This window comes from Ovis aries, chromosome 10 (genome assembly GCF_016772045.2).
Source record: "Ovis aries strain OAR_USU_Benz2616 breed Rambouillet chromosome 10, ARS-UI_Ramb_v3.0, whole genome shotgun sequence".
Lineage (NCBI taxonomy): Eukaryota > Metazoa > Chordata > Mammalia > Artiodactyla > Bovidae > Ovis > Ovis aries.
The window spans coordinates 71138328-71166168 of NC_056063.1; the positions used below are offsets into that span (position 1 = coordinate 71138328).

Genomic DNA, 27841 nt, shown 5'->3' on the forward strand with positions numbered 1-27841 from the left:
GGAAACAGTGGAAACAGTGTCAGACTTTATTTTGGGGGGCTCCAAAATCACTGCAGATGGTGACTGCAGCCATGAAATTAAAAGATGCTTACTCCTTGGAAGAAAAGTTATGACAAACCTAGATAGCATATTCAAAAGCAGAGACATTACTTTGCCAACAAAGGTCCGTCTAGTCAAGGCTATTGTTTTTCCTGTAGTCATGTATGAATGTGAGAGTTTGACTGTGAAGAAGGCTGAGCACCGAAGAATTGATGCTTTTGAACTGTGGTGTTGGATAAGACTCTTAAGAGTCCCTTGGACTGCAAGGAGACCCATCCAGCCCATTCTGAAGGAGATCAGCCCTGGGATTTCTTTGGAAGGAATGATGCTAAAGCTGAAACTCCAGTACTTTGGCCACCTCATGCGAAGAGTTGACTCATTGGAAAAGACTCTCATGCTGGGCGGGATTGGGGGCAGGAGGAGAAGTGAAAGGCAGAGGATGAGATGGCTGGATGGCATCACTGACTCGATGGACGTGAGTCTGAGTGAACTCCGGGAGTTGGTGATGATCAGAGAGGCCTGGCATGCTGAGATTCTGGGGTCACAGAGTCGAACACAACTGAGCAACTGAACTGAATTGACTGAACTGAACTGATGAACACTGGGGTGCATGCATCTTTTTGAGGTATGGTTTTCTCAGGATATGTGCTCAGTAGTGGGATTGCTGGCTCCTATGGTGGTTCTATTTTCTATTTTTTAAGGAACCTCTATACTGTTCTACAAAGTGACTGTAGCAATTTACATTCCTACTAACAGTGTAAGAAGATTCCCTTCTCTAGCATTTCTTGTTTGTATATTTTTTGGTGATGGACATTCTGCCTGTTGTGAGGTAATACCTTATCAGAGTTTTGGTCTGCATTTCTCTAGTAACGATATTGCACATCTTTTCATGTGCCTCTTGGCCATCTGTATATCTTCTTTGGAGAAAGATCTATATAGATATTCTGCCCATTCTTTTAATTGGGTTGCTTGTTTGTTTGTTAGTTTTGATACTAAGCTGCATGAGCTGTTTGTATATTGTAGAGATTAATCCCTGGTCAGTTACTTATTTTGTAATTATTTTCTCCCATTCTCAGGACTGTCTTTTCATGTCATTTATGGTACATATATACACTGGGTCAGGGGGGTAGCTCAAATGGTAAAGAATCTGCCTGCAATGTGGGAGACCTGGGTTTCATCCCTGGGTCAGAAAGAACCCCTGGATAAGGGCATGGCAACCCACTCCAGTATTCATGCTTGGAGAATTCCATGGATAGAGAAGCCTGGAAGGCTATAGTCCATGGGGTTGCTAAAGAGTCGGACATGACTGAGTGAATAACACACATATACACTGGAATATTACTCATCCATAGAAAGGAATGAAATTGGGTCATTTGTTGAGACATGGATGGACCTAGAGTCTGCCATACAAAGTAAAGTCAGAAAGAGATAAACAGAAAAAAATACTTGAATTAATGCATATATGTGGAATCTAGCCTCTGCCTTATTTTGGTGAAGAGCTTTGCATAACTCAATGAAGCTATGAGCTGTGCCATGTAGGGCCACCTAAGACAGACAGGTCATAGTGCAGAGTTATGACAAAATGTGATCCACTGGAAGAGGGAATGGCAAACCACTCCAGTGTACTAGCCATGAGAAACCCATGAACTGCATAAAAAGGCAAAGAGATAAGACACCAAAAGATTAGCCACCACGTTGGAAGGTGTCCAATATGCTACTGGGGAAGAGCAGAAGACAACTACTAATACCTCCAAACAGAATGAAGTGGCTGGGTCAAAGTGGGAACGACGCTCAGTTGTGGATGTGTCTGGTGGTGAAAGTAAAATCTGAGGCTATAAACAACAGTATTGCATAGGAGCCTGGAATGTTAGGTCCATGAATCCAGGTAAATTGTATGTGGTCAAGGAGGAGATGGTAAAGTAAACATCAACATCTTAGGAATCAGTGAACTAAAACGGATGGGAATTGGAGAATTTAATTCAGATGAGCATTATATCTACTACTGTTGGCAAGAATCATTTCGAAGAAATGGAATAGCTTTCATAATCAACAAGAGTCCAAAATGCAGTTCTTGGGTGCAACTTTAAAAACAACAGAATGATCTCCATTCATGGGCTTCCCTGGTGGCTCAGAGGTTAAAGCATCTGCCTGCAACGCAGGAGACCTGGGTTCGATCCCTGGATCAGGAAGATCCCCTGGAGAAGGAAATGGCAACCCACTCCAGTATTCTTACCTGGAGAATCCCATGGACGGAGGAGCCTGGTGGGCTACAGTCCACAGGGTCACAAAGTGTCGGACACAACTGAGCGACTTCACTTTCACTTTCTTTCCAAGGCAAACCATTCAACATTTCAGTAATCTAAGTCTATGCCCCAACCACTGATGCTGAAGAAGCTGAAGTTGACCAGTTCTATGAAGACCTAGAAGACCTCCTAGAATGAAATGCAGAGTTCCAGAGAATAGCAAGGAGAGACTGGGAGGGCTTCAATGGACAATACAAAGAAATAGAGGAAAACAACAGAAATGGTAAGGCTAGAGATGTCTTCAAGAAAATTGAAAATATCAAAGGAACATTTCATCTGAAGATGGGCACAATAAAGGACAGAAACAGTAAAGACCTAATTGAAGCAGAAGAGATCAAGAATAGATGGAAATAATACACAGAAAAACTGTACAATAAAGATATTAATGACCTGGATAACCACAGTGATGTAGCCTCTCACTCAGAACCAGAGATTCTGGAGTGTGGAGTCAAGTGAGCCTTAGGAAGCACTACTGCCTATAAAGCTAGTGAAGGTGATAGAGTTCCAGCAGAGTTATTTAAAATCCTAAAAGATGATGCTATTAAAATGCTACACTCAATATGTTAGCAAATTTGGAAAACCCAGCAGTGGCCACAGGACCAGAAACGATCAATCTTCATCCCAATTCCCAAGAAGGGCAATACCAAAGAATGTTCAATACACCAGACAATTGCACTCATCTCCCATGCTACTAATATTATGCTCAAAATCATTCAAGCTAGTTTTCAGCATTATGTGAATAGAGAACTTCCAGATGTTCAACCTGCATTTAGAAAAGGCAGTGGAACCAGAGATCAAATTGTCAACATTTTCTGGATCATAGAGAAAGCAAGGGAATTCCAGAAAAACATCTACCTCTGTTTCATTGGCTAAGCTAAAGCCTTTGACTGTGTGGATCATAACACACTGAAAAAGTCTTAAAGAGATAGGAATACCAGACCATCTTACCTGTCTCCTGAGAAACCTGTATGTGGGTTAAGAAGCAACAGTTAGAGCCCTGTATGGAACAAGTGATTGATTCAGGGTGGGGAAAGAAGTATGACAAGGCTGTTTGTTGTCATCCCATTTATTTAACTTATACACAGAGCACATCATGCGAAATGCTGGGCTGGATGGCTGATAAGCTGGAATCAAGACTTCTGGAGAATATCAACCTCAGATATGTGGGTGATAGCACTCTAATGGCAGAAAGCAAAAAGGAACTAAGGAGCCTCTTGATGAGGGTGAAGAAGGAAGGTGAAAAAGCCAACTTAAAACTGAATATTAAAAAAGAAAACCCAAGATCATGGCATCCAGTCCCATCACTTCATGGCAAACAGAAGGGGAAAATGTGGGAGAAGTGACAGATTTCCAGTGACAGATTTCCTCTTCTTGGGCTCTAAAGTCAATGTGGATGGTGACTGCAGCCATGAAATTAGAAGACAATTGCTTCTTGGTAGGGAAGCAACGATAAACCGAGATAGTGTATTAAAAAGCAGAGACGTCACTTTGCCAACAAAGGTCCATATACTCAAAGCTATCTTTCCAGTAATCATGTACAGATGTGAGAGCTGGACAATAAAGAAGGCTCAGCACTGAAGAATTGATGCTTTAGAACTGTGATGTTGGAGAAGACTCTTGGGAGTCCCTGGAGATAAAACCAGTCAGTCTTAAAGGAAATCAACCCTAAATACTCATTGGAAGGACTGAGGCTGAAGCTCAAGCTCCAGTACTTTGGCCTCCTGATGCAAACAGCTGACTCACTGCAAAAGACCCTGATGTTGGGAAAGGTTGAAGGCAGAAGGAGAAGAGGGTTACAGAGGATGAGCTGGTTGGATGGCATCACTGGTTCATGAACTTTGGCAAACTCTGGGAGATGGTGAGAGACAGGGAAGCCTGGCATGCTGCAATCCATGGGGTTTTGAAGAGTTGGACATGACTTGGTGACTAAACAACAACATGGAATCTAGGAAAAGTGATATAGATGAACCTATTTGCAGGGGATGACTAGAGTCATAGTTGTAAAGAATAGATGTTTGGACACAGAGTGGGAATGGGGAGGTGAGGGAAATAAATTGAAAGTTTAGGATTGACATATACACCCTACCATGTGTAAAACCGATAGCTAGTGGGACGCTGCTATATAGCACAGGGTGCTCAGCTCAGTGCTCTGCAATGACCTAGAGGGGAGGGATGGGGGGAAGGGAAGTCCAAGAGGGAAGCGATATATGTATATGTATAGCTGATTTAATTTGTTGAACAACAGAAACTAACACAACATTGAAAAGCAACTATACCCTAATAAAATTAAAAAAAAAAACAACTAAAATTGAAATATCCTCACAGGAAATGCTTGTACAAGCTTTCTACAAAGAGTAAGTTATGTAAAAATCCACTCATTGAAATTTGGTATTTATTTTATTGATCACTCGATAAGAAACTTGAATCTACCAGCTGTTCACCTTCTGAATTGGTGGACAATGAGTGCTTAAAGAAAAAGAAAGAGATTCTGTTACACATTCATATAAGATGGTGGGCTAAGGCAAATGCCTGTTGATGGAATTCAGGAATTTGAGCAGCTTTCAGAAATTAAATAACACTGATATGGTAGCTGAATGGAAAAAAGTACTTGATGGAATATATATTGCCAAAGTTATCCCCATTCTATATAGCATTGTGAGTTGAAGAGATGTTTGGAGGGCTATTTTAATTTTTATATGCATAGTAGTGCTCATTTATGTCATTGATAAGACATAAATTTAAATAATTATATTTATTTAAAAATGCTTTGGGGTCCTGTAAAATAATGAGAGATTAGTTTAGATTATCTTGTTTAGATTATCTCATGTCAAAATATAATTTGTAGTTTCTTGCAGTACAATAATTTAAGAGATTGTCCACTTGCAACTTAACATGGTCTTTTCATACTCTTTATAGCTACTTGGGCATAGAAGTAGTTAGTTTATTTTTATTATTTTAAATTTTTATTAATTTTTATTATAGTTGCTTTCCAATGTTGTGTTAGTTTCTGTTGTTCAGCCAAGTGAACCATTGAACATATATGTCTTTGGATTTCCTTTCCATTTAAGTCACCACAGAGCATTAAGTAGAGTTCCCTGTGCTATACAGTAGGTTCTTAAAAGTCTACTTTACATGGAAGTAAATTTCCTTGTAAATTACAAGGAAATGGTATATCATGTCTCCTTTTCCCTGTTAATTCATGTGCTGGTAGCAAAGCATTGGAAAAGGAAATGGCAAGCCACTCCATTATTCTTGCCTGGAGAATTCCATGGTTAGAGGAGCTTGGGGGCTACAGTCCATGGGGTTACAAAGAGTATGAGCAACTAACCACTGAGCAACTAACACTTTCACTTTCACCAAAGCATACCTTATTTTTAGATTATGGGACATGTTGTAAATAATGAGATTTGAAATGTAGAGAAAGAAAGATCAGCTACTTGTATAATTATCTGTCTTATAAGTTTTATTAGAACTTGTAATTAAATTAGGCAAGCCTAGAATGAAACTGTTCAGTTCAATTCAGTCGCTCAGTCGTGTCCGACTCTTTGTAACCCCATGAATAGCAGCACACCAGGCCTCCCTGTCCATCATCAACTCCCGGAGTTCACTCAAACTCATGTTCATCGAGTCAGTGATGGTAGTTTACACTTACTTTTTTCCGCCTGTGTTACTTCTATTTAGTGAGAGGAAAACAGTGATTGTTATACTTTTCTTTATAAATGTGTTTTTTGAAAGCATTAAACTCTTAGAGAATCTACTTTTTTTAAAATTTAAATTTATTTATTTTAATTGGAATCAGTTCTAATGAGGTGGATGAAACTGGAGCTGATTACACAGAGTGAAGTAAGCTAGAAAGAAAAACACCAATACAGTATACTAATGCATATATATGGAATTTATAAAGATGTTAACAATAAACCTGTATGCAAGACAGCAAAAGAGATACAGACGTATAGAACAGTCTTTTGGACTCTGTGGGAGAGGGAGAGGGTGAGAATCTACTTTGTATATATATATATCAGTTTTTTATTCTATATTCTATATATGTAAACCTCTATACAAATTTGATTTATAAATTTGTATAAAATTTATAAATTTGATTTTTAAACTGCCTGCCATGCTTTAGCATGGTTGAGGATAAGACAGAGATTTTGTGCTGAGTGATGTTTCTTTATTTCAGGGTTAACTGTGTCTACTATCCTTTTTGGCATCACACGGTCTCTGTTGATATTCTACATCCTTGTTAATTCTTCACGAACTTTGCACAACAAAATGTTGGAAACCATTTTAAGAGCTCCTGTATTGTTCTTCAATAGAAATCCAATAGGTAAGTCAGACACCAAATTTTTTAGTGAATATGTCTTGTTAACACATTAAGTGCCTAGTTACATTTTCATATTTGAAAATGGAAGAGATGCTTGGAAGAAAATCACTGTGTATGTTTATTCATTTTCTACAAAAGCTTCACTGATAATTTTTCCTGCCAGAGACAATCTGAATATAGGAGCATATAAGCCTTGATTCCAATTTGTACATGTCTGCAAAAATACACGAATGTTTACTTTGCAGGATGATTTAGGAGTCCATTTGTTATGTGGCATATGAAACACCTAACAGATGATGCAAATGTGTTGAAATGTTTTTAACTAGTTGTTGAAATGTTAGCTGTGTTACATAGTGTTAAGCTAACTAGGAAGGACCTTCTTCCAGGAACATCTCTATAAAAGACAGACTGTGTGTTTCTTTCTTTCTTTGCCCATCCATTTCTGGGACCACGAAGCTCTGATATGTGCTCATATTTTGAGTTTTACCTAAATGGTAATGTAAGATTAATTAAAATACAAGATCAGTGAAATGTAAACATCCTCTTCAAAAAAAAAAACCCTCTAGTTTTACAATGGACTTTTGGTTACTTTTAAGAGGTCTTGTGGTTTATAGCAGGTGGATCTTCAGTGTAAAGAGTGTCCCTGAAGGTTTCCCAGTGGTTGTTTCCTCCTCCCTGAGGCCTTCGACCTGTCTTGCTTCTGAAGGTGGCCTCCTGACCTGGGTTCCTCTGAAGAGTTAGTTCATCAGAACACATGCTACTCTGTTCAGTTGGTTAGACTTGTGCTGAGGCCCAGAGTGGCTTTGTTTTTGCAGGTCATGATTGACAGGGCCTGTTGAAGCAGGGATGTGACTGGAGAGAGGACAGCAGTAGCCTTGGCCTGGCCACCAACTAGCTGTGTGATTAAGGCCAAAGTAGATGGATACTACTGGGCAGGCAAATCTCCAGGCAGGATGTTGTCATGGTTATAAATATGGACCCTGGAGCCAACTTCCTGGGTTCAATCCTGGTGCTAGTTACTAACAGCAGTAGCCAGGTATAGTTAATACTTATATGCTAGTTATTTAATATCTCCGTGTTTCAATTTTCTTATGAATAAAATGAGGATACTATTCACATGCTTACCAATATCTTGATGTTGTGGGCATTAAGCAGGTTAATATGTTCATAGAACTTAGCACAGGGTCAGTGAGTAATGAACCTCTGAGGATGACAGCATGGTGTCTGGGAACTTTTCTCCTGTGAAATGGGAGTAACCGGTGCCCTTCCTGTTTCACAAGACTGTTGTGAGGATTAAATAAGACTGTTTAGTGCAGCATCTTGTGCAGATTTATTCAACACATGTTCTTTAGTCCAGGTACTGTGAGGAGCACAGGATGGTAAACTGCAGAGGCCCACACAATCTCATCTTATTATGAAGCTGGAGTGAGGAAGTGATTGGAAGAGTCTTTGCTATTACAGCTATGAAGTCTCTCTACTTTTCCTGTTAACATGAAAACTATAGCCATAAATTTAGAAGCATCAGGTGGGACTGAATTTCTGTTATCACAGCCTCTGAGTGGTTGTGACCACTATTAACCAGGCTCTTGATGACCTGTAGACTTCTCCAGATGCTGATTTATTATTCAAGGATTTGGAAACAAGTTTAAATCTTTAAGATCACTAATCCTAGAGCAGCAGGCACACTTGGTGTATATCTTATCTCCCTCTCCTGTGTCTATTATCAGAACTTCATTCCTTCAAGAAAATAGAAGCCCAAATAAGTACTGCAAAGATAGGTCCAAAGGTTTGGGGGCATCAGTTATTTACTCTTTTAGTGATATATATATATATATTAAATTGAACTCTTCTCTGTGTTTATTTTCAAAAGTAGAATTTTTAATAGATGATTTATGGTGGTCTTGGTTTCTTGTATGTGATGGCATGAAGAGAAAACCACATAGAGTGGTATTTCTTGTTACTATGTTCAAGCCCGTTCTGCTTGCCTCACAATGCCAGTGAGTCTTACAGATGACGTGTTAAGGCAAAGAATAATGACTTTATTTGAATTGGGGTCTGGATGCCTGGTTCTTTTACAGAACATAGGGGAGAGGAGGCGAGGAAGTGAAGTCAAAAGGCCATTTATCTTGCACAACAAGAGGATATTTTTTCTGCAGCCATTCACAGGTGGTGAGAGTCAGATTGTCTCCCTGTGAGCTGATAAAAGCCACTTTGGTTTAATATTCAGGCAGGAGGGCAGGGGTCCCTGACAAAAGCAGTAAATAGCAATGGTCAAAGAAACAGATCCAGCATGGAGTCAGTATTGGCTCCTCCCTGTTACAGTTCCTTTGGTGTGTCCCTCCCCTGTCTGGGGCCAGTGTCCTGTTCTTTCTCATCCTGAGTCTCCTTAGGGAGCACCACCCTTGCAGGGATGGCTGCAGAGTCCTGGTGGCTGCAGAGTCCTGATGTCTGCAGCATCCTTTGTTTACTGATGTGACAGGTGACGTTTTTAGTTTACACCAGATATTTACCAGAAATTCCCATATTCTATCCTGCAGCCTTAAGGATATACTATTATTGTGGATTCTAAGAAGGGAAGTAAAATCAATGATAAGTGATTCTTGGTCATTTAGTAATATTTCAGTTTTCCTGCCTACATCTCTCTGGTTTTCTTAGATGCTTATTCATAAGTCTGTACTTGTCATACCTGGTATACTTATGAAAATAACAGCTTATTACCCCAGTAGTAAACTTACAACTTGGAAATGGTCACAAGCCATAATTTCCCAAAATGTGAGCTGCTGTGAGCCATCTGGAGGGGGAAAAATTTGCAGAGAGGTTATAATTATGTTTATTTAAAAAGTACCACTTGGCAAAATTAATCTTGATAATTAAAGCAAAATTGATGTAACAATTAGGATTAACTTAGGTATTTTGCAACTATTTGTTTACCAATTTAGCACTTGGAGTAAGTCTTAGATGGCATAAATCTAAAGAGAGGGAACATTCTCAAATCCACCAACCCTTCCTGTTACTGCCACAAGATTCCCCCATTCTTTCAGAAATCAGGACTCAATTTCAATTCCACACCCACTGCCATTTGGGGATATTTTTGTTTCTCTTTAAGTGTCATCCTATTTTGTTTTTCTCTTTACCACTGACATTGGCTTATTTCATATGAATTTGTAATATATTAAATTTGTTGTTGTGTTACCACTAAGTCATGTCTGACTCTTTTGTAGTCCCATGGACTGTAGCCTGCCAGGCTGCTCTGTCCATGGAATTTCTCAGGCAAGAATACTCGAGTGGGTTGCCATGTCCAACTCCAAGGGATCTTCCTGACCTAGGAATTGAACCCCTGTCTCTTATGTCTCCTCCATTAGTAGGTGGATTCTTTAGCATGAGCCCCTTGGGAAGCCCAATATATTAAATATTTAATACATGTACTTTTTAAAAAAGATTTATTTATGTTTAGTTGCATGGGTCTTTGTTGCTGCACATTATGGTTGCTTTTTCTGCTGCAGATCTCAGGCTCTAGGCATATGGGCTTCAGTAGTTCTGGTGCACAGGCTTAGTTGCTCTGTGGCATGCGGAAACTTCCTGCACCAGGGATCAAACCAATGTCCCCTGCACTGGGGACACTGTATCACTAGGAAAGTCCCTAAATACATATACTTCAAAAATATTGTTTTGATTTGTTCATGAATTATTTCTCTTAAAGCTCCTATCTGAGGAAATGAGTAGTTTTTGTATCCTATTCTTGCAGGAAGAATTTTAAATCGTTTCTTCAGAGACATTGGGGATATGGATGACTTGCTGCCCCTGATATTTCAAGATTTCATCCAGGTAGTGTACCAGTCCTGCCAGAGTTCTCACAGGGAAGAGCAGAGTGCCTGTTTCTCAAGGATTTTTCACAGGGACTGGAGGTGGGCCTTTCAGCCTGGTGATGTGTCCTGTTATCTTCCGTAAGAGGCTGTGTTTCTGAGAGAGAGGTGTGGCTGTGATTGGGAGGCTGAGTTAACATGAGTAACCCCTGGGGCAGGAGTGGCTACACAGTCACATCAAGATTGGCCTGAAGCAGGAACATGCTGGGTAAATCGTTCTCCCTCTGCCTTCCAGGTGTCTGGTGTGGATTCCCTTTACTGTGAACACATCTCATAACAGAGAGACAATAAACTCTCATGGAAAGATAACCTAGATTAACTAAATTATGCATTGTATTGGGCTTCCCAAGTGGCTCAGTGGTAAAGAATTTACCTGACAATGCAAGAGGTGCAAGAGATGAGGGTTCCATTCCTGGGTTGGGAAGATGCCCTGGAGAATGGAATGGTGACCCACTTCAGTATTCTTGCCTAGAAAATTTCACAGACAGATGAGTCTGGTGTCCATGGGGCTGCAAAGAGTCAGGCACAACTGAGCATGAGGATGATGCATTGTATTCCCAAAGAGGACAATTATTTGCTGCACCATTTTATTTGGACAAAGCCAGGTGTGGTTACTTACAAATAAAGGATTGGTTAAAAATAAGGTGAAAATACAATGAGGTACCACTTCACACCAGTCAGAATGGCTGCGATCCAAAAATCTGCAAGCAATAAATGCTGGAGAGGGTGTGGAGAAAAGGGAACCCTCCTACACTGTTGGTGGGAATGCAAACTAGTACAGCCACTATGGAGAACAGTGTGGACATTCCTTAAAAAATTGCAAATAGAACTACCTTATGACCCAGAAATCCCACTTCTGGGCATACACACCGAGGAAACCAGAATTGAAAGAGACACATGTACCCCAATGTTCATCGCAGCACTGTTTATAATAGCCAGGACATGGAAACAACCTAGATGTCCATCAGCAGATGAATGGATAAGAAAGCTGTGGTACATATACACAATGGAGTATTACTCAGCCGTTAAAAAGAATTCATTTGAATCAGTTCTGATGAGATGGATGAAACTGGAGCCGATTATACAGAGTGAAGTAAGCCAGAAAGAAAAACACCAATACAGTATACTAACACATATATATGGAATTTAGGAAGATGGCAATGACGACCCTGTATGCAAGACAGGGAAAGAGACACAGATGTGTATAACGGACTTTTGGACACAGAGGGAGAGGGAGAGGGTGGGATGATTTGGGAGAATGACATTCTAACATGTATACTATCATGTGAATTGAATCGCCAGTCTATGTCTGACGCAGGATGCAGCATGCTTGGGGCTGGTGCATGGGGATGACCCAGAACGATGTTATGGGGAGGGAGGTGGGAGGGGGGTTCATGTTTGGGAATGCATGTAAGAATTAAAGATTTTAAAATTTAAAAAATAAAAAAACTAAAAAGAAAAAAAAAATAAAAAAAAAAAAAAAAAAAGAAAAAAAAAATAAGGTGAAAATAATACTTTAACAAGTACAATGTTATTTAGTTGCTAAATTGTGTCTGACTCTTTTGTGACACCATGGACTGCAGCCCACCAAACTTCTCCATCCAAGGGATTTCTTAGAGACAAATACTGGAGTGCATTTCCATTTGCTTTTCCAGGGAACATTCCTGACCCAGAGATCAGACTTGTGTCTCCTGCGTCTCCTGCAATGCAGGCAGATTCTTACCACTGAGCCACCTGGGAAGTCCAACAAGTTTAATAGAGAGCATCTTTGAAGATATGAAGGCTTTTAAGCCAGTAATTCTATTATGGGATCAAAGTCATCTCAGAAAATGTCTTTTGTTTTTGTAGACACTTTTTCTTTGGCTCAGAGGTTAAAGCGTCTGCCTGCAATGCAGGAGACCCAGGTTTGATCTGTGAGTGAGAAGGAAATGGCAACCCACTCCAGTATTCTTGCCTGGAGAATCTCATGGAGGAAGGAGCCTGGTGGGCTTCAGTCCACCGGGTTGCAAAGAGTTGGACACAACTGAGCGACTTCACTTTCACTTTCTTTTCACAAGCTGATTGCTTTGTCTTAAGGTGTCTTATTGACAAATTCAGACTTAAATCGAAGAAAGTAGGGAAAACCACTAGACCATTCAGCTATGACCTAAATCAAATCCCTTATGATTACACAGTGGAAATGAGAAATAGATTTAAGGGACTAGATCTGATGGACAGAGTGCCTGATGAAATATGGATGGAGGTTCGTGTCTTTGTATAGGAGATAGGAGTCAAGACCATCCCCAAGAAAAAGAATTGCAAAAAAAGCAAAATGACTGTGGAGGCCTTACAAATAGCTGTGAAAAGAAGAGAAGTGAAAAGCAAAGGAGAAAAGGAAAGATATAAGCATCTGAATGCAGAGTTCCAAAGAATAGCAAGGAGAGATAAGAAAGCCTTCCTCAGTGATCAGTGCAAAGAAATAGAGGAAAACAATAGAATGGGAAAGCAAAGGTGTTGAAAACTTTCTAAAGTGGTCACATGTATGCATCCCTTTGGGGTTACCACAGACTGAATCTTCCCATGTACAGATAATATGATTTCAGTTTAGATTTACTACCTTACAATGCATTGTTGTATAAAATACATCTTGTTTGTGCTTTACATGAAATATTTTCTTAAAAGGCTTTGTGTACAATTAAAATGTGTATATTTTCCTACAGATCTCCACTGTGACTTTCAGAGATACAGCCTTAAAAAAAATTGTCCCTGAGAAATTTATTCAGTGCTTTTCCAGGTGACCTCTATACATTGAGGTTATTAGGCCTCCATTAGACCCAATGGCACCCCACTCCAGTACTCTTGCCTAGAAAATCCCATGGATGGAGGAGCCTGGTAGGCTGCAGTCCATGGGGTCGCTAAGAGTTGGACACAACTGAGTGACTTCACTTTCACTTTTCACTTTCATGCATTGGAGAAGGAAATGGCAACCCACTCCAGTGTTCTTGCCTGGAGAATCCCAGGGACGGGGAACCCTGGTGGGCTGTCATCTCTGGGGTTGCACAGAGTCGGACATGACTGAAGCGACTTAGCAGCAGCAGAGATCTCTTCAAGAAAATTAGAGATACCAAGGGAATATTTCATGCAAAGATGGGCTTGTTAAAGGACAGAAATGGTATGGACCTAAGAGAAGCAGAAGATATTAAGAGGTGGCAAGAATACACAGAAGAACTGTACAGAAAAGATCTTCATGACCAAGATAATCATGATGGTGTGATCACTCATCTAGAGCCAGACATCCTGGAATGTGAAGTCAAGGGGACCTTAGGAAGCATCACTATGAACAAAGCTAGTGGAGGTGATGGAATTCCAGTGGAGCTCTTTCAGATCCTAAAAGATGATGCTGTGAAAGTGCTGCACTCAATATGCCAGCAAATTTGGAAAACTCAGCAGTGGCTACAGGACTGGAAAAGGTCAGTTTTCATTTCAATCCCAAAGAAAGGCAATGCCAAACAATGCTCAAACTACCGCACAATTGCACTCATCTCACACGCTAGTAAAGTAATGCTCAAGACTCTTCAAGCCAGGCTTCAACAGTACGTGAACCATGAACTTCCAGATGTTCAAGCTGGTTTTAGAAAAGGCAGAGGAACCAGAGATCAAATTGCCAACATCCGCTGCATCATCGAAAAAGCAACAGAGTTCCAGAAAGACATTTATTTCTGCTTTATTGACTATGCCAAAGCCTTTGACTGTGTGGATCACAATAAACTGTGGAAAATTCTGAAAGAGATGGGAATACAAGACCACCTGACCTGCTTCTTGAGAAACCTGTATGCAGGTCAGGAAGCAACAGTTAGAACTGGACATGGAACAATAGACCGGGTCCAAATATAAAAGGGGGTACGTCAAGGCTGTATATTGTCACCCTGCTTATTTAACTTATATGCAGAGTACATCATGAGAAATGCTGGGCTGGATGAAGCACAAGCTGGAATCAAGATTGCTGGGAGAAATATCAATAACCTCAGATATGCAGATGACACCACTTTTATGGCAGAAAATGAAGAGGAACTAAAAAGCCTCTTGATGAAAGTGAAAGAGGAGAGTGAAAAAGTTGCCTTAAAGCTCAACATTCAGAAAATGAAGATCATGCCATTCAGTCCCATCACTTCATGGGAAATAGATGAGGAAACAGTGGCAGACTTTATTTTTCTGGGGCTCCAAAATCACTGCAGATGCTGAATGCAGCCATGAAATTAAAAGATGTTTACTCCTTGGAAGGAAATTTATGACCAACCTAGACAGCGTATTAAGAAGAAGAGACATTACTTTGTCAACAAAGGTCCGTCTAGTCAAGGCCACGGTTTTTTCAGTAGTCATGTGTAGACGTGAGAGTTGGACTGTGAAGAAAGCTGAGCGCCATAGGTGCGTGGATTTATCTCTGGGCTTTCTATTTTGTTCCATTAATCTACATTTATGTCTTTGTGCCAGTACCATACCATACTGTCTTGATGACTGTGGCTTTGTAGTAGAGCCTGAAGTCAGGCAAGTTGATTCCTCCAGTTCCATTCTTCTTTCTCAAGATTGCTTTGGCTATTTGAGGTTTTTTGTATTTCCATACAAATCTTGAAATTATTTGTTCTAGTTCTGTGAAAAATACCACTGGTAGCTTGATAGGGATTGCATTGAATCTACAGATTGCTTTGGGTAGTGTACTCATTTTCACTATATTGATTCTTCCAATCCATGAACATGGTATATTTCTCCATCTATTAGTGTCCTCTTTGATTTCTTTCATCAGTGTTTTATAGTTTTCTATATATAGGTCTTTAGTTTCTTTAGGTAGATATATTCCTAAGTATTTTATTCTTTTTGTTGCACAGGATACAGGATGCTTGGGGCTGGTGCACGGGGATGATCCAGAGAGATGATATGGGGTGGGAGGAGGGTTCATGTTTGGGAACTCATGTACACCCGTGGTGGATTCATGTCAATGTATGGCAAAACCAATACAGTATTGTAAAGTAAAATAAAGAAAAAATAAAAATAAAAAAGAAATAAATAAAAAATAAATAGAAGAAACATTAAGAATCCAAAATAAATAAATGAATAAATAAATTTGAGGTCAGATAAAAAAAAAAAAAAGAAAACTGAGCATCAAAGAATTGATGCTTTTGATCTGTGGTGTTGGAGACGACTCTTGAGAGACCCTTGGACTGCAAGAAAGATCCAACCAGTACATCCTAAAGGAAATCAGTCCTGACTATTCATTGGAAGGACTGGTGTCGAAGCTGAAACTACAATACTTTGGCCACCTGATGCAAAGATCTGACTCCTAGTGCAGGAGGTGGGCAGAGCTTCTAGGAGGTAAACTTTGTTCCCGGATGAGAGGGAAAGGCCGCTGTGGATGGTCGGGCAGAAAGTGTTGGTGGAAGCCAAGTTCCTGTGTGGGACCCAGTCTTTTTCTCTATCACCAGCTGAGGAGGGACCGAGGGAGGAAAGAGGCTGGAAAGTCCTTGTTCAGCTGTGTAAGCGTACCTGTGTTCAAACTCATTTTTGATGATTTTGCTTATCCTTGTATTTGATAAACCTTAGAAGATTCTTGATCATTTTTATTTTTATTACTTCTAAAGTGTTTATTCCATATACTTTCCATCATCTAATTTATTCTCACTCCCTTAAATGAAATTTCAGACAATTTATTTAATATTTTGTGATAGTGATGCCAAATGTGGCTAAGGAAAACCCTGGATTCTGAGTAGTGGTCCACACTGCAGGACAGTTCACCCCCTCAGGTGATATCACTCAGAGATCACATCCCAACAGAGAGATGATCATGAGTTTGTGCACCATCCTGTACACTGACTCTCACAGCTACCAGCCTGTTCAGTCACATTATATGTGTTTGGGCAAATTGGAGCTGTTCACCATTTCAAAGGATGAAGGATAGCAGCATAAAAAAGTCAGTTTATGTGGTGTGATTGCACCTGATAATCATTTATGGTGCCAACAGCTTTAAAGTGTGGCAGTGCAGATCCCTCTAGTCTCCCTTTCCAAGCCCCCGTCCCAGCTCTCCCTCTTACCATCTCCACCCCACAAACCCTCATTCTCCTTTCTGTAAAATGGAGAAAATAACACCCACTTCCTAAGAATGTTGGAAGGATAAAAGGAAGTTAATTTTAACACTATTTTTGCATAACATCTAAATGCATGTTCAGCACTAAGTAACTGTTTTAAAAATACCATATGTGTTTTAGGTAAGAGAAGTCGTTTGATGACTGTGGTATTTGTTGTTGTTCAGTTGCTAAGTCATGCTTTACTCTTTGTGATCCCATGAACTGCAGCACATCAGGCCTTCTTGTCCCTCACTATCTCCTGAAGTTTGCCCAAGTTCATGTCCATTGAATCAGTGATATCATCCGGCCATCTCATTTTCTGCCACCCTCTTCTCCTTTTGCCTTTGGCAAAGTGGCATTATGTTGCTTTAAAGTTATTGTCAGAGACAGTCTCAAGGCCCATAAATATCTCATGAATTTGTACCACAGAGATTCTAGATTTGTAATCCTTGAAGATTTTGATGGACACTTTCTTTTTTTTAATATAAATTTATTTATTTTCATTGGAGGTTAATCACTTTATAATATTATATTGATTTTGTCATACATCAACATGAAAACATGTATAATATCATATATGAAATGAATCACCAGTCCAGGTTCGATGCATGATACTAGACACTTTCTTATATAGACTCACAAAATAAAAGTCAGTTGTTTCAAGATAGACCACTGAGCATTAAATATTTCAGAGTCATGTAATTTTCATACAATTTGCCAAAGTCCCAAATAACACTGAGTAAGAAGTCTCAATTATCTACAATTTTTGTCATTGAAATCATCACCTCCAAGGTGTCTTCTTACTGTTAAAACAAGTGAAAATGAAGGTGAGATGAGGAAGTTAGGTTTAGGCATTTTAATTTTCCAAAAAAAAAGTTTGAGACTGCTCTGAGCATGTGAACTTACACAGCTACTCTCAGCAAAATACTGTAATTTATTGAGGAAAACTAAGTTGCAAAATGCTTATTCCCACACACTCCTCATTCAGGGGAAAAAAAAATCAGAAGCTTGGCAGAGCTGAACTAGTCTTCACGTCCTTTCATGGTCACAAAGGGCTAATCCTGAGGGCACTTGAGTCACCAATGGCAGTTGTGGTGGGACCACCAGGGACTGTGTCATTCCTTCCTCAGCACACACAGAGCACACTGACTGCAGTTTTATGAAGTGAAAATGCCTAAGAAAAAGAAAATGTGAAGGAAGTGTCCTCAGTCATTTCTTTCCATAGAGGGGAGCCCAAAAGAACAGACCACTGCATCTGGATATTGAGAAGAAAGCCTGAGTGGAAATGCCTTTACTTGTCTCAGCACCACTGACCCTTGCATTTTGTTGTGTAGAGATGTCAGGGAAAGTATGTAGAGAGTATTCAGCCTCTCCCACTGAATAATGAGTTAGTCATTTTGAGATTTCTGTGGTGCGTTGATCCCTTCTCCAACCCCTTCTTCAAATGTCCCTTGGGGATGTTTATTTTTAATATATATTTAATATTAGTCCTTTGTGGATATTTTCTTCCAGTCAGTGGCTTGCCATTTATATCCTTAGTGGAGATAAAGGTTTAATTTTGATGAAGTCTAATGTTTCCCTTTTTTTTTCATATTTAATGTTTTTGTATCCTGACATCTTTACATATCCTTAGGAATGTGAAGATACTTTTCTATGTTCTACCTTTTTAGGTATTGATGCATCTTGCACTAATTTTTATATGTGAAAGAGTAATTAGTGGGTTAGTTTTATTTTTTCCAATTATTCTGGACACGTTTTTTAAAGACTTTTATGCATTGGATTAAGGAAATCTGCATCTGTATAATTTATCTTGTTCCTCAGTAGTTGCAGTTTATGCCAATATTTTGATCCTTATACCAAAACTGCATTCTTAGTTACTGTACATTTTAATAAGAGATGAAACCCATAGTTTAAATTGTCTAACTTTGTGCTTCTTTGTCAAGGTTGCTTTGATCATTCTGGATTCTTTACTTTTATGTGTAAATTTTAGAAGCCTTTCAATTTGTTTTTAAATAAAAGCCTGAAAACTTTGTTAATATTTCCTTTTAGCTATAGAATATTTGAGAAGTCTGAGTCTTAACAATGTTGGATCTGCAATTACTAATATGTGTCTCTCTCTGCTTATTTAGGTCTTCTTTAATTTTAGAAATATTTTGTAATTTTTGGTATAAATATCTTACACTTCTCTGGTTAAATTTATTTATGCATATTTGCCTTTTCATAGTATTATTGGATTGTTTTCTTAAAATTATTTATTCATTTATTTTGGATGCACTGGGCCTTCTTTGCTATGTGTGGGCTTTCTCTAGTTGTGGTGAGAGTGGGTGACTAGTTGCTGTGGGTGGACTTCTCATTTGGGTGGCTTTTCCTATTGCAGAGCATGGGCTCTAGGGCACATGAGTTTCAGTATTTGTGGCACATGGGCTCGGTAGGTGAAGCTGTCTGGTTCTAGAGCCTGGGCTCGGTAGTTGTGACACATGGGCTTAGCTGCTCTGCACATGTGGATTCTTCCCAAACCAGGGATCAGACCTGTGTTGCCTGCATTGGCAGGTGGATTCTTAACCAGTTGGACCACTAGGGAAGTCTTGTTTCTGATACCATTATTCACTTGCTTGTTGCTAGTCTATAGAAATGTTGATTTATTTGTGAATTAACTTTGCATTGCCTGGAGTCAATAGTGGTATGTTTTTTTTTTTTATTTTTATTTTTTAATTCTGTAGGATTTTGTCCATATGCAATCATGTCAGCTATAAATAATGACAGTTTTGTATCTTCATTTCCAATATTTATGACTTTTATTTCCTTTTCTTGACTTGTGGTTAGAATTTCCAGTTAGTGTTAAAGAGAATTGGTTAGATTAGATAACCTTGTATTATTAGGGCAAAAATCTTTCAGTAATTTTTTATTACAAATAATATCAATTGCAATTTTTTAGGTAGATATCTGTTATCAGATTGAAAATGTTTCTTTTAATTCCTCAATTGCTAAGAATTTTAATTTTTTAAAAAATGAAGAATAGGTATTGAATTTTATTTTTATTTTACTTTACAATACTGTATTGGTTTTGCCATACATCAACATGAATCTGCCACGGGTATATATGAGTTCCCAATCCTGAACCCCTCTCCCACCTCCCTCCCCATACCATCTCTCTGGGTCATCCCAGCGCACCAGCCCCAAGCATCCTGTATCCTGCATAAAACCTAGACTGGTGATTTGTTTCTTACATGATAGTATACATGTTTCAATGCCATTCTCCCAAATCATCCCACCCTCTCCCTCTCCCACAGAGTCCAAAAGTCCATTCTATACATCTGTGTCTCTTTTGCTGTCTCACATACAGGGTTATCATTACCATCTTTCTAAATTCCATAAATATGTGTTAGCGTACTGTATTGGTGTTTTTCTTTCTGGCTTACTTCACTCTGTATAATCGGCTCCAGTTTCATCCATCTCATTAGAACTGATTCAAATGTATTCTTTTTAATGGCTGAGTAATATTCCATTGTGTATATGCACCACAGCTTTCTTATCCATTCATCTGCTGATGGACATCTAGGTTGCTTCCATGTCCTGGCTATTATAAACAGTGCTGCAATGAACATTGGGGTATACGTGCCTATTTCAATTCTGGTTTCCTCAGTGTGTATGCCCAGCAGTGGGACTGCTGGGTCATAAGGCAGTTCTATTTCCAGTTTGCCATCCAACCATCTCATCCTCTGCCGTCTCCTTCTCCTCCTGCCCTCAATCTTTCCCAGCATCAGGGTCTTTTCCAATGAGTCCGTTCTTTGCATCAAGTGGCCAAAGTAGTGGAGTTTCAGCTTCAACATCAGTCCTGCCAATGAATATTCAGAACTGTTTTACTTTAGGATGGGCTGGTTGGATCTCCTTGCAGTCTAAGGGACTCTCAAGAGTCTTCTCCAACATCACAGTTCAAAAGTGTCAATTCTTATGTATCCTCATGAAAATACAAGGGAAATATTTCCATTTTTAATGGTCAGTTTAATGTCAGCTTGACCAGACTACATTCCTCAGTTATTCAGTCAAAAGGTGATCTGTGTGTTGCTCTGTAGGTATTTTGTAGATGTGATTGAAGTCTGTAATCAGTTGATTTTGAGTAGGGACAAAGCCTCCCTGAAGTAAAAAGAAATTCTGCTTGTGGTGAACAGCATCAGCTCCTGCCCAAGGGTTCCGGCCTGTCCTTTGTAACAGGCGAACCTGAGGATTTTAGACTTGCCCAGTTAAGTTAGATTGTGGAATATTATCTTTTTTTATATGGCTAGATTCAGTTCATTGTTATGTTGTTTAATATTCCAAGATAGTTTGGTTTTCAATTTTTCTTTCTTTTAATGTCTTTATCTGATTTTTCTGTCATGATAATGCTGGACCCTGGACAAGTACCCTAGAAAAGTTTGGTAAAACTTTTCTGCACAATGTTTTTGTGAAGCCCTTTGGACTTACAGTCTTTTCTTTGAGAAATTTAAAAATTATGTATTCAGTGAATTCCCTGATAGTCCAGTGGCCATGACTTGGTGCCTTCAATGCTGTGGGCCTGGGTTCAATTGCTGGTAGGAAAACTAAGATCCTACAAGCTACATGGAATGGCCAAAACAATAAAATAAATAAAATTTTAAAAAGTATTAAAATTCTTAAATCAATATGCAGTTATTCAGATTTTCTATGTCATTATGCTAGTTTTTATGTCATTTTAAAAGACATTTGTCCTTTACATTAAAATTTTAAAATTTATCTGTACAATGTTTATTATATTCTCTTTGTAATGCTTATGGTGTCTTTTGTATTAAAATGAAAGCTAAAGTGTTAGTTGCTCAGTCATGTCCTACTCTTTGTAACCCCATGCACTGTACCTGTCAGTCTCCTCTGTCCATGGGATTCTCCAGGCAAGAATACTGGTGTAGGTTGTCACTTCCTTTTCCAGGAGATCTTCCCAACCCAGGGCTCAAACGTGGATCTCCCCTATTGCAGGCAGATTTTTTACAGTCTGAGCCACCAGGGAATCCCAATCTTTCATGTTATCCTCTTTTAATGTGTATGAATTGTAAATTTTCTCTTTTTTTTTTCTTTCTTTTGGATTTTTAGTGATTTCAAAGAACCACGCTTTGTGTTTGTTGATTTTTCTGCTTAGAATTTAGTTTTCTCTTTCATTCAGGTCTTTTGTCATTTAGTTGTTCAATTGTGCCTGACTTTTTGTGATCTCATGGACTGCAGCACACCAGGCTTGCCTGTCCTTCACTATCTCCCAGAGTTTCTTCAAACTCAGGTCCATTAAGTTGATGATGCCATCCAACCATCTCATCCTGAGTTGCTCCCTTCTCCTCCTGCCCTCAGTCTTTCCCAGCATCAGGGTCTTTCTCAGTGAGTCAGCACTTCACATCAGGTGGCCAAAGTATTGGAGCTTCAGCATCCAATCTTTCCAGTGAATAATCAGTGTTGATTTCCTTTGGAATTGACTGGTTTGATCTTGCTGTCCCAGGGGCTCTCAAGAGTCTATTTTTTCTTATTTTCATTCTTCTACATACTTTAATATGCTGTTTTCTTCCTTTATTTATAAGATGAATTTCAAAGCCCTTGACTTTTAGCTTTTTTAAAGACTTTTTTCTTTTTTAAAATTTATTTTAATTTTATTGGAATAAGGTTGATTTACAGTGGTGTGTTTATTTCAGATGTACAGCAAAGTGATTAGGTTATACATGTACATATATTCATTCTTTTTTAGATTCTTTTCTCATATAGGTTATCACAGAATGTTGAGTACATTTCCCTGTGATATACTTTTATAATGTCCTTCTTTTTAAGGCGTACCTTTTTAAATTAGCAAATAAGAGGACTCCAGCGTTAAATTTTGTATTAACGTTGAACCCTGACAAAAGTGAAAAGGAAACCATTGATCAACGAGATACACTAAACACGAAGGAAGAGACCCACCATGTTTCCCTAAAGCTTCCTATTGTGCTGGTTAGCAAACTGTGAACCAATCCCCACCATTCACTCTCCAGTGGAGTTAGCTGTGACTCTCAGTTGGGAGCAAATTGGGGTGTGTGTGTGTGTGTGTGTAATATTGGGGTGGGTGGGTATGTGTGTGTGTGTAATAAAACCTTTAGAGACATCCTTTTTGCATTGCCTAGAATTTAGGACCATGAAATCTGAAAGACCAAACCTAACTTCAGAAGTTCTGAGAGCAATAGTAATGGGTTTTCAGTGGTTACCTAAGGAGAAAGCATTGGCACAGCTTCCATGGAGCCCTTCATTTTGATCTTATCTCTGCCTCCCAGGTTACCTACTGGGCTGGGTTAGTCATAAAAGGCCCTCACCTGGAGTAGTTTAGTCGCTCAGTCTTATCTGACTCTTTTTGACCCCAGGGACTCTAGCCTGCCTGGTTCCTCTGCCCATGGGATTTTCCAGGCAAGAATACTGGAGAGGGTTGCCATTTCCTTCTCCAAGGGAATTTCTTGACCCAGGGATCAAACCTAGGTCTCCTGCATAGCAGTCAGATTCTTTAATCACTGATCCACCAGGGAAGACACCTGGGGAGACCCAGATTATTGAAATGAATGAATGGTCATCAAATGATACAAATCTGCTAAAAACCAGTAATTTGAATTTTTTTATAATTAACATTTTAGTAGCTTTTTTTTTTAAAAAAAAAAAAACCAACAATGGCAAGCCAAGTGACCTAAAGGCTAGACTTAGAAGGAGCTGGAAGGACCCCTCCCCGTGAACATGAAGGTTGTAGTCTGGTAGGATGCACAGTCAAGCCAGCGGCTGTAAGAAATTGTTTTCTGTAGGTCTAGTAGGAGGGAGGTCAGACAGCCCTATTTTTCTCCACTTATGATTAGCATTTATTCCTTCAGTATTCCATCCTCTTCACTCTGAGTTTTCTTTTGATACCACGGGAGAGGTGGGGAGAAACAGGAAAAGCACATGGGTCTCCATCCAGATCATGCAGTTTGGTTCCCAAGGGCTCCTGGCCACAGAGTCACAGTTCTGGTTGTTTGCTCCTCCCGCCTTCAGCTGTGACTCTGGGATTCCCTGAGCACAAACTGCTCCTCTCCTCTAGGATAAGCAGTACCTTCCTGGGAAACTTTCGGACAACCACTTACCCTGCCAACCTTGTATTTCTTATCTTAAAGAACAGCCAGTGTTAACTCAGACAAGCATCTCAACCTTTTAATCCCAGCTCCCTTTTGGTCAAAATTTCCATCAACTGTGATTACTGCCTGCAAATCATTCATGCCATTCATTCTATTTGTTAAAGAAGCCTGTAAAATCAGTCATGAGTCTTAGAATCATCTAAAAATATTCAGATATTCCTCCCTGTGTTTCCCCAGCACCCTGTGCAGTTCACCATGGATTTGTATCCACCTGAGATCATAAACATCAGAGGCCTTGGCCCAGACTGGGTGAATCTGCTCATCCCTACCACCCCACCCCATTTTCATAGCAGGCAGACACTAAATGTTGATTGCATTCTTATTACCTGATACTATCCTCCAGGGTATCATAATTTTCCTGATAAAGATGGATGCTTAAATCAGCACCAACCAGTGATTTCATTTTCTATTCTACCTGCTGTCTTTTATAGGCCAAGATCATTTCCCCAGAGAATATCATCTCAGGGGATAATGTGATGATTAAGAGAATGTTCATGGAACTCAGCACAGAGCCTTACACACAGTACACACATTGTAAATGGAATCTGAGTTGTTATAATAGTTAACCTTTGGAATGGGCCTTTTAAGTACTTGGTATAATGATAGAAAGATGGCTGTATATTGGGGGCAAGCTTAAATATGTCATAATGGCTCATTACTTGGGCTTGCCAACGCCATGACTTAGGCTTTGCAGTCTCCATCAAGTTGCTTTACCTCTCCCTGTTCCTCACTGCCTCCATTTGTAAAATTAAATAACACTGTTACTAGATATGTTACACTGAATTTGTAATTAACCGCTTCTTTATCCCTACATGTATAGCTGATGTGTCTGGATTCCTCATCTCTCTAGTAATACCTGCTGACTCCTGACGGATTGAGGTGCAGCTCCTACTCTCTGAGCCTCAAATAGTCTCATCTGTTAAAAATAGTAATACCTGCCTCAAAGGGCGGCTAAGTGTATCACAAGAGCTGATACCTAGAAAGTTCTTATCAGAGTGTTTGGTGCATGCAATAAACATCATGAGGACCACCTATAATTTTATTTTTTTTTGGAAGGGAAAGGATTCCCTGCTGTTTCAACAAATTTCAAAGAAAGGAGCTTAATCCTAACAAATCAATAAAATTTATCTTTGAAAAGTATCTTTGACATGAAGGCCTCTGTATTTTCAATATTTCAGACATTTCTACTTATGATTGGTGTCATGGTTGTGATGGTGGCTGCGATTCCTTGGACTGCTATACCTGTAATTCCCCTTGGCATCATTTTCTTTTTTCTTCGGCGATATTTCTTAGAGACGTCACGAGATGTGAAACGCCTGGAATGTACAAGTGAGTACCAGGGCTCTCAGGTTGGGAGGGCAGTGCAGGCTGACTTCCATTCATACTGTAATTAACCAGACCCTTGAAATTCTGCAGACTGTCCTGTAGAATTTCTCACTGTTAACATTAAGTGATTAAAAGTTATGGCCCCTGAAAGTAGGTTTGGCCCTTAAGGCAAATGGAGCTGGTGGTGGTTCAGCTGCACTTTGCATTTCAGCCCAAGGAAGATGGATGTGAGCACCATGAGGACAGGGACCATTTCTGTCTTGTTCATGACATACTTCCTTACACAGAGTATCCACTCTTATTAATACTCAAAAGCAGAGACATTACTTTGCCGACTAAGGTCCGTCTAGTCAAGCCTATGGTTTTTCCAGTAGTCATGTATGGATGTGAGAGTTGGACTGTGAAGAAGGCTGAGCGCCAAAGAATTGATGCTTTTGAACTGTGGTGTTGGAGAAGGCTCTTGAGAGTCCCTTGGAATGCAAGGAGATCCAACCAGTCCATTCTGAAGGAGATCAGCCCTGGGATTTCTTTGGAAGGAATGATGCTAAAGCTGAAACTCCAGTACTTTGGCCACTTCATGTGAAGAGTTGACTCATTGGAGAAGACTTTGATCCTGGGAGGGATTGGGGGCAGGAGGAGAAGGGGACGACAGAGAACGAGATGGCTGGATGGCATTGCTGACTTGATGGATGCGAGTGTGAGTGAACTCCAGGAGTTGGTGATGGACAGTGAGGCCTGGCATGCTGTGATTCATGAGGTCACAAAGAGTCGGACACGACTGAGTGACTGAACTGAACTGAACTGAAAGTATTTAATCATGTTGAAACTCTTATAGAAGGAAAATAGAGAATTTTTCTACAAAACAAAGCTGAGTGCTGAAGAATTGATGCTTTTGAACTGTGGTGTTGGAGAAGACTCTTCAGAGTCCCTTGGACTGCAAAGAAATCCAACCAGTCCATCCTAAAGGAGGTCAATCCTGGGTGTTCATTGGAAGGACTGATGTTGAAGCGGAAACTCCCATACTTTGGCCACCTGATGCGAAGAGATGACTCATTTGAAAAGACCCTGATCCTGGGAAAGATTGAAGGCAGGAGGAGAAGGGGATAACAGAGGATGAGATGGTTGGATGGCATCACTGACTCAATGGACATGAGTTTGGGTAAATTCTGGGAGTTGGTGATGGGCAGGGAGGCCTGGCATGCTGCAGTCCATGGTGTTGCCATGAGTCAGACACAACTGAGCAACTGAACTGAACTGAACTGAAAGTTACCAGAAATGACAAGGAAAGGGAAAGATTAGGCAAAGGAAAGGAGACCTCAGGAAATATATGTCAGAAGTGATATATTTGAAAAATACATTTTTTCACATGTTCTAGTAAGTTGCAGTTGTTAAAAGTATTGAAAATTCAGCTCAGTCGCTCAGTCATGTCCGACTCTTTGTGACCCCATGAACCACAGCATGCCAGGCCTCCCTGTCCATCACCGACTACTAGAGTCCACCCAAAGCCATGTCCATTGAGTCAATGATGCCATCCAACCATCTCATCCTCTGTTGTCCCCTTCTCATTCTGCCCTCAATCTTTCCCAGCATCAGGGTCTTTTCAAATGAGTCACCTCTTCGTATCAGGTGGCCAAAGTATTGGAGCTTCAGCTTCAACATCAGTCCTTCCGATGAACGCCCAGGACTGATCTCCTTTACAATGGACGGGTTGGATCTCCTTGGAGTCCAAGGGACTCTCAGGAGTCTTCTCCAACACCACAATTCAAAAGCATCAATTCTTCTGCACTCAGCTTTCATTACAGTACAACTCTCACATCCATACATGACTACTGAAAAAACCATAGCTTTGACTAGATGGACCTTTGTTGGCAAAGTAATATCTTTGCTTTTTAATATGCTGTCTAGGTTGGTCATAACTTTCCTTCCAAGGTAAGTGTCTTTTAATTTCATGGCTGCAATCACCATCTGCGGTGATTTTGGAGCCCTCCAAAATAAAGTTTTCCACTGTTTTCCATCTGTTTCACATGAAGTGATGGGACCAGATGCCATGATCTTGGTTTCTGAATGTTGAGCATCAAGCCAACTTTTTCACTCTCCTCTTTCACTTTCATCAAGAGGCTCTTTTGTTCTTCATTTTCTGCCATAAGGGTAGTGTCATTTGCATATCTGAGGTTATTGATATTTCTCCTGGCTATCTTGATTCCAGCTTGTGCTTCTCCAGCCCAGCATTTCTCATGATGTACTCTGCATATAAGTTAAATAAGCAGGGAGGCAATATACAGCCTTGCAATACTCCTTTTCCTATTTGGAACCAGTCTGTTGTTCCATGTCCAGTTCTAACTGTTGCTTCCTGACCTGCATACAGGTTTCTTAAGAGGCAGGTCAGGTGGTCTGGTATTCCCGTCTCTTTCAGAATTTTCCACAGTTTATTGTGATCCACACAGGCAAAGGCTTTGGTGCCAGGGTCCAGCCCCGGTGGATCCAGGGTGATTCAAAGGTGGGGACAGAGTTGGTGTCCTTGGAAAAATACATATTTAATTACAGATATACAGAGAGATTAGAAACGGATAGTGTAGTAGGAAAATTATTGGAGAAAAAGAGGCTGAATAACTTGGTTTACCTGGAATAGCATCCATGCTCCAGATGGGAATTCAGCCGGAAAAACGGGGAGCAAGAAAGAACAACATGGGGGTATCAGTCTTTCCGGAAACTGATCCCA

At 39.9% G+C, this 27841-nt stretch overlaps 1 protein-coding gene across 2 annotated transcripts in view; it reads left to right on the forward strand.

Moving 5' to 3' along the window:
* LOC106991387 (ATP-binding cassette sub-family C member 4-like) overlaps nucleotides 1-27841 on the forward strand; it is a 589015-nt gene that overhangs the window by 248755 nt on the left and 312419 nt on the right. For both annotated transcript variants that reach the window (XM_060394634.1, XM_042255004.2), the window contains exons 19-21: nucleotides 6523-6669; nucleotides 10412-10491; nucleotides 24975-25125. In XM_060394634.1, coding sequence (XP_060250617.1) covers nucleotides 6523-6669; nucleotides 10412-10491; nucleotides 24975-25125 — 378 coding nt within the window. The remainder of the gene's footprint in view (nucleotides 1-6522; nucleotides 6670-10411; nucleotides 10492-24974; nucleotides 25126-27841) is intronic.